The sequence below is a fragment of the Copadichromis virginalis genome, linkage group LG5 (genome assembly GCF_057382275.1).
Source record: "Copadichromis virginalis isolate Kocher_CV1m ecotype Utaka linkage group LG5, C_Virginalis_male_GT1.1, whole genome shotgun sequence".
Taxonomy (NCBI): domain Eukaryota; kingdom Metazoa; phylum Chordata; class Actinopteri; order Cichliformes; family Cichlidae; genus Copadichromis; species Copadichromis virginalis.
In genome coordinates this window covers 32,363,037-32,371,203 of record NC_140622.1, presented here as the reverse complement: position 1 = coordinate 32,371,203, position 8,167 = coordinate 32,363,037, and the positions used below count along the sequence as shown (strand labels likewise).

Sequence of the window (8,167 nt, the reverse complement as noted above, 5' to 3'; positions counted from 1 at the left end):
TTACAAAAATAATGGCATGTCATGTGGTGGTTCCCTTCAAATCAAGAAAAATAATAAGCAAGATTTCATTGACATTTATGTTAACTAACATCATTATGAAGAGAACAGGTTACATTTAGATGAAGAATCTTTAAATGGAGGAGCAGCAAACTCAACAGGAAATGATTTTCTGAATATTAAAGAGTGCAGACCTCTGTTCTGGGACCATAAATTGGTTCTCACAGATTGCCTCCTAAATACTGGTGGTTGGTGGTAGTGGTGACTGGTCCACTTGTTTTATTAAGTCCAAAATCAACACAACCATCTAAATTACCAAGAGACTGGAGCATTTCATGCTTCCATCTGCTGATAAATGTTGTGGAGATGTTGAGTCTATTTTTCAGGAGGGCTTGGCATCTGCTGACTGTGGCAAAACTAGTGCGAACAAGTACAAAGAGGACAGACAGCTATCAAAGCAACCTAGGCTTCAGTAACACTTCGGCAGTGCCATAATGTGAATCACTTCCATGTCATGGTATATTAGTAAATATCAGTTGTGCTTAGGGTGGAAAGGTCTACAGTGGTTAGCACTTTTGGTGAGGTGAGGAATTTGTTTTTCCCCTCCTCTCTACTTACATTTCTTGAAATAACTGTAATGTGTGGAGATGTACAGTAAATACCTGACATGGGCACCAAAAGGCTCACCACCAAAGAGATTATGTAGGCGGTATGAACGGAATCAGGCAGAAGTTTAAAAAGTCTCTTATTTTATTTGCGTTAATCAAAGTTGCCAAAAATATGTTTTACGCTGTACCATGTTCCTTCAGAACTTCCTAAATAACAGTTGATACAATGCTCTACAGTCACACACTGACATCCGTCATCTATGAATTCTATATTGTAACCTTTACGCTGTTCACTAAGAAAGTTGAATTTATATAGATGCAAAAACATTTGGAACATCTTGAGGATCACATTCGCTTTTTAGGCACTGCATACATAATCATGAACAGAGCAGTGAAAAAAAATACTTTGCTTGTGCCTCATCTAAAAATGATGCAAATGCTACAGCGTGGGAAGCTGTGAAAGCAATTGTAGTCAATTCAAATGCTGCAGACCATTCTGTGTCGTGAAAATAGGCTTTTTAGAGCAAATGATCCTGTTACTTACAAAATCCTGATTGAGTAACAGTGATGCAAATGCAAAATGGTCAAGAAATGGTCATCTAGTCACAGAAAAATGTTTATCCATATGACTATTAGTAAATACAAATTGTTAAGCATGGCTCACAGTAATAATCTGACTTTATATCTCTGCAATGAATATGACACCCTGTTATTGGAATATTTGCACCCTGTTATTTGCATATTTGCATCATGGGGGGGCTGCCTATCCCAGCTGCCATAGGGCAAGAGGCAGGATACTCTGGAAAAGCTGCTAATCTGACCCAGGGCAAATAAAGGTTTTACAACTCAATTTTTATTGTGTTTCTAATATTATTTAGGTTTTCAGCTTGTACTAACAGACAAGTAAAAAAAAAATACAAAATAAAACCATTGTTAAATTTGTGTCTGATGTAATAGAAAAAATAAAGTTGTTCCGTTAAAACAAGTTTTTTTTTTTGACTCAACACAGGTCTATTTTATAGAACACATGAAACGGTTTATGATTATAATACAAATCACAACACACTATATAATAAACATGCAGTAGTATTTTTGCATTTCAAAACTACATTTAAATGCAGCAATTAATATTGTTGTCAAAAGCACTGCAAGAGATTTGTACTCATACACACTGTAACCCTGTAAAGGTTGCTTACAACTAAAAATTATAATATTTCCACAGCTGATATGAAAAAGCACACATTATAAAAACAACATATAAAATGAACACATTATTAACAATGGTGTTAAAACTCAAATACTAACTAAAGATGCAGTTTTTCAGATAATCAGTCATAAATCACAAATATAGCTGATGGAAATTTCACAATCTTTTCTGGTACTTAGTCATTAACTACTGGGCAAATTATAGCTCTAAAGTTAGATAAGTGGCAGACAAAAAGTCAAAATATCATAAAAAGTGTGAATGTCTATGACTGTTATTTTTTTTATGGGGGTGGGGGGGTTACTTAGACCACAATTCCCACAAAACTGACACAGAACAGGCCACTCATTTAGCACTATCTAACAATGTTTTCTTCAAATCAGTTGGAGAGGGAATGCTGCAGACTTGATGAACGCCATAGTGAAAGAAATAAAGTGTCTACCTCTCTAATCATTTTGTGTTCATTAACTTGAGGCAGTCACGACTGTTGAATTGATTCTCAGTGTCAATTTACTATATTCAGACACACTGGTTTTCAGACTTAAAGCATGACTACAGGTGGAAAAGGTCTATTTCATTGGTGGTCAGTTTAATGTAAAATATTTGTATATAAATCTTTTTTTTTTTTAATTGTGAAATCCATGAAAACTGTCTGGGTAAAATAAACACACCGATGAATACTACTCAAAAAGATATGACAGGTATGGCAGTAATTTGACAGTAATTGGCAAATGCTTCTGTTCCTAGGTACTCACAATGATTTAAAGCAGGAAAAAGCAGAAATTCTTTATTACCAGGTTTCTGAAAACAAAGAAGGATATAAGTTGAGTCTGAATAAATAACAAACTAGTTATGGGTATTTTAAATTAGACCATTGATCTAAGAGTACCGCAATTACATTCTTAAACACAACTTTCTTTAGTAAAACATATACATACGTAAATGGCCTGTATTTATATAGCGCTTTACTAGTCCCTAAGTACCCCAAAGCGCTTTACACATCCAGTCATTCACCCATTCACACACTGGTGATGGCAAGCTACATTGTAGCCACAGCCACCCTGGGGCGCACTCCTCACGCCGCAGAGGGCAATATAACGTTCAAGCCTCGCCACCGATTTGTCATCAGACTTTGGTTTTCTGGTGCTCTCATCTTTCTTCACACTCTTCTTCATCTTTTTATCATTTGTTTTATCAGTCTTATTTTCTTTTTCATCTTCCAAAGAAGGTAGTGATGAAACTGAGTCTGGGTCACTGGTTTTCTCTTCCACTTTTGTATCTTCTTTTTCACTGTCAGAAGACTCGTCGCTCCTAATTTTGTCACTCGTTTCTGACTTGCAGTCTCCATCTGATTCGTTTCCTGCATCACTCAGTGGTGTTCTCCTTCCTTCATCTTTACTGCTGGTTACTGTCTCAACGTTCATTCTCACCATTTTCTTTGGACTGTCACTGCAGTTGCTTTCCTCACTGAGTTCCTCATCAGAAGACTCGTCACTGTCAATTTGACGATTTTCATTTCTCTTTTGTTGTGATTTTTTCACCTCTGGCTCTTCACCATCAGCTTGAGATTTGGCATTTTCTTCATCATTGCTGCTTTCCTTACTTTCTGTTTTGTTGTCCTCTTGAACCTCAGATTCTGATGATGAGCTTGAATGATTATTTTGTGATTTCTTTGCCCAGGATTCATCTTCACTCTCACTCATGACCTCGTCATTTCCATTTTCTCTTTTCCTTTTGTTCTGGAGCTTCTTAGTCTCTGAGTCACTTTCACTTTCATCATTATCCTGCATTTTCATCAGTTCCTCTTGCACCACCTGTTTCATGAAAGTTTTTACTTCTGGCCTTAATGAGTCACATTTGTTGTGTGTCTGATATCTCTTTTTTAAAATTCCCAAGGTCAGCGTGCTCAGGTCTGCCTCGTCACGGAGTTGACCACACACAAACCTGCGGATACCTGCTGCCTCCTTCTCCGACACCATACTAAAAACCTTCGCCGTCCCACCATCTACCCCCGGAACAGAACTATCATGCGGCTCAGAGCCGTCCGGAAACATTTCGGATATGTCCACCTCACCACCCAAGCGACGAGCTTGAGCACGAGTAACCACACATGCCGGATAAACTGTGGGGTCACCCAGCTCCGACGGGAATTGGCATAACCGATCCGAAGTAGGACACTCAATAACTCCCGGCATAGCCGGAAACACTTTTCCCCCGGCCAAGTCATTTCCCAAAACAAGATCAATGCCTTCAATTGGCAGCTGATCTCGAACCCCCACCCGCACAGCGCCCGATACGAAGGACGAGGTCAAAGTAACCGTATGGAGAGGCATGCGTAAAAGACTCACCTTGATACCCCACACCAGCAAATCAGAACCACAGTACGACTGCTGAGAGAAAGGCACGACTCCATGCCGCGCCACCGAATGCTTCGCCCCTGTATCCCTCAAGATGGTGATCGGAACCCGGTCCCCCGCATCACCAGACAACGATAAAAACCCCGTCGAAACAAACGGTCGAAACACCTCATCTATCCCCCGCGGAACGACGCCAACCGGCATTAAGCTAGGGCGGGTTACCGCGGAGCAACACTGCACGGCCCCCCCCGAAATGTCGGCCCGCGCCCCCTCCCTCGCCCTCAGCACGGGACAAGAAGCAACGAGATGACCGAGCTCATGACAAAAAAAACATCGGCGGTCCCCAGCGGCCACCGTAGGGCTACGCCGCGAGAGCGGGGGAGAACGCCCCCCCCCCCCCACCTCCGGCAAAACTCTAGAACCCCGACGTAACGGAGGGGAAAAACCCCTCTTGTGCGTCAAAGCAAACTCATCTGCCAGAACCGCCGCTTTCGCGAGGGAAACGACCTTCTGCTCGTTCAAATAAACAACCACCCGCTCCGGCAGACACCCCTTGAAATCCTCCAATAACATCAACTCCTTCAACTGTGCAAACTCCTTAACCTCACTAGCCTGGCACCACCGATCAAAGAGCAAACCCTTCTCGCGCGCAAACTCCACATAAGTCTGATCCCCCCCCCTCACACACTGCCGAAACCTCTGACGGTACGCTTCAGGCACCAACTCAAAAGCACGCAATATGGCAGCCTTAACCACACCATAATCTAAGCTCTCAGATGCTGACAGGCTAGCCCACACCTCCTGAGCCCTACCCACCAGCCGACACTGCAACAGCAAAACCCAGACCTCCTCCGGCAACTTTAACGCGGCAGCCACACGCTCAAAAGCAGGAAAAAACGACTCCACCTCTGATTCACAAAAGGGCGGCACCAATTTAATGTGCCTCCCAACATCAAAATCCTGACGGAGAGGACCAGGCGCCGGCGGCGCAGGGAGCACAGAGGGCACAGGCGTGGGCGGCGTAGAGTCAGGGGCACGCGGTGGAGGTCCGCGCTCCAACTCCAACGCCCTCACCCTCAAATGCATCGCTTCTACCTCCAACCGGTGACTACTCAACTCCACCTCCTTAATGCGGAGCAACAACTGGAGCTCCTCCGCCGACGACCCCACCACCGGAGCAGGAGGAGCCACAGAGGGGGCGGCCACAGGAGGAACAGACAACGGAGCCAACGGCTCCATAGCCGCCCCGCCCGTCCCACCAACAAGCGGCACGCTCGACAGCAAACCCCGCTCGCTCAAAGCCACCGTGACAAGCTGTCGCAAATCATCCTTTTTCACCCCCGCCGGCGCTCGCACATCAAAACGGCCCGCAATAAGCAGCAAATCCTCCCTCCGACACCGACTCAACTGCTGCAAGGAAGGCGCCTCGGCAAACTTATCCACATCAAACTCCATCCGCGGCCACCCACACAAACAACCCCCAAAAACACAAAAAAAAACCCACACACCCACACGAACCCCACTACACACAAACGACCCCGAAATCCCTCAAACGGACGAGCCCCCATTTATGTTACACACCGGCCCGAAGCCGGGGTGCAACACAACAAAAAGATAAACCCGATACATAATAACGACAAAAAAAATCACACCACGGCAGAATGACGAGAGTTGGTTAATTTATTTACTGAACAGGTAGCGAGCTTCAGGGTGGGCGATGCCAAAACAACAAACAAAACACACTACAAAGAAAAACAGAGCTAACTTACCTCCCACGATCCCAAAACAAAATACAATTCTCTAACCTGTCTCCCTACCCGAAACAGGAGAAAAGAGGGGAATAAAAGAAAACGGCTTCCCACCCCTACAGCTACCAAGCCCAGGTACAACCCCTTTTTCAGCATTAATATTGCAGCCCCGTGCAGTCACACACCACGACGGTCCCCAGACACACAGCTCACGGGAAACCAGGAAGTCTGCTCGCCGACCCAGTCCAACCCCTTTTGTAGCTGGCCTCTTTCCTTCCTCCACCAATGGGTGGCCTCCACCTGGAAACAAGCAACACTGAATACAAATACAAACAATAACAACACCGTACCGCAAATAATGACCCTGGGTCATAACAATACACATATATATATATATATATATATATATATATATACATATATATATATATATATATATATATATATATATATATATATATATATATATATATATTAGGGGTGCAACGATACACAAAATTCACGGTTCGGTTCGGTTCGATACTTTGGTGTCACGGTTCGATATTTTTTCGATACAAAAAAAATGTTCATGCCTTTTTAATTTGTCATTTATTAAAATTATAAATATATATTTTAACTCAAAAGTACAGTTTTTAAATTTAACCCTAACCCTTGTGCGCGTTTTTTATTTTGACAGCGAATACGCACCTGCGGACCACTTATGTGCAGCCCTGGTTATTTAGCTCATCATATTGCAGCCACAGAAATTATTTTGTCCATGAAACCATAAAGCTGCACTTTCTTTTTGCCTTATAGTCTGATTTGTCATAACTTCTCCGTTTTGTGGTAAGCTTTTCTTTGGCTGTCACTTCTTCACCCTGACCTGTCTTATTTGGCTCAGCAGAACTGAAATGCTTTTACACACGCACTCACATAAGCTCAGCGATTCTCTGCGCGATCAACCTCTCACATGTTTAAGCTTGCTGCGGGAGATTTCACTTGTCATGTTTGCATAGTAAGCTAACGATTAATAAGACGATGTCAGAGGAATTGGTGCACAAATTATCATCACTCACAGATCAGTGCTGTCGCTCTCTATACACAGTTCGCACGATTGCAAAGTGAAAGCAAAAAAACAAGCGCAAATTCAAACGCGACTTCAATATGTCACATATTGACAGTGGCTCACCGATGCCAATGACATAATTACCCAGCTACATTTCTGAAAGAATGCAAAAGCATTGACATATATTTTTCCTACAATAGCCCGACGGGCAGGGAAGAGATAGATTTTGGTAGCTCGACTGAAAAAATCGCTAGCTCCGGGACGTCGGGCTAGCGATATTGCAAGCCCTGTATCTGATTGAGGAATCACTCATCTTTGGAAAACAGAGTTTATTACAGAGAAATGGCTCTTTCCAAAATAAAAGCTATACTATCCGCTTCTTCTGGGCTATATTCTCAGCAGCATAAGGAGAATCATGTGCTAACAGCTGTCTAAATGACTCGGCTAAAGTTAGTAGCATGCTTGCTTTTTTTTGTCTGCTTCCACTTGTCTTTGCACTAGGATGATGTCGGCGTAAATGTGCAGTCATATTCGTTGTGTTCCCACTAGTGCTTTCAGGTTAATCTCGTTGAAATGACCTTAACGCCACAACATGGCAAATCTCCGTTAACGAGCTACCGCCGATCGCTCCGTGCATGGGGCTAGACGGCCAACACGTTAACGAGCTAACTGCGCTAACACACTAGTTCACACCAATGTAATTGAGCATTGCATGGCACATTCAACATACTGTTTTACTTTAGTCCATGACTCGCTTACCTTCAGGGTCATACGTCACATGAAAACCAAAATAATTCCAAACGCCAGATCTGAATGAGAGTGGGGGAGGTCCATGTTAAAAGGAGAGCTTAACTTCTGTCTCGCTAGCTTGCCCTGCACTCTTCCTTCTGACTATGCTGTCTGTGTTGAGCGCTCAGTGGATCTGCGCTGGACAGTGCAGCCTAGGCGGAGTAGTCGAACGCAGATTCACTGAGCGCTCAACACAGACAGCATCGTCAGAAGGAAAATTGATAAAATAAATTACAAATGTTGTATTGTTCGATACATATGCGTACCGAACCGAAAGCACTGTATCGAACGGTTCAATATCGATACGAATATCGTTGCACCCCTAATATATATATATATATATATATATATATATATATATATATATATATATATATATATATATATATATGTATATATATATATATGTATATATATAT

The 8,167-nt window shown here is 42.8% G+C and overlaps 1 protein-coding gene and 1 long non-coding RNA gene across 2 annotated transcripts; both read right to left on the bottom strand.

Moving 5' to 3' along the window:
• Window positions 1–774: 774 nt before the first annotated feature.
• LOC146710115 (uncharacterized) lies at window positions 775–4,511 on the bottom strand. The gene has a single exon (XM_085457376.1). It carries the CDS (start codon window positions 4,368–4,370, stop codon window positions 2,820–2,822), a length of 1,551 nt encoding a protein of 516 aa, XP_085313502.1. The 5' UTR covers window positions 4,371–4,511; the 3' UTR covers window positions 775–2,819.
• A 1,317-nt stretch (window positions 4,512–5,828) lies between these two features.
• Window positions 5,829–7,855, bottom strand: LOC146710114 (uncharacterized). The gene is made up of 2 exons (XR_014920661.1): window positions 7,719–7,855; window positions 5,829–6,214 (listed from the first exon to the last, which is right to left on the bottom strand). It is a non-coding gene; the product is annotated as an uncharacterized LOC146710114 (long non-coding RNA).
• Between the last annotated feature and the right edge of the window lie 312 nt (window positions 7,856–8,167).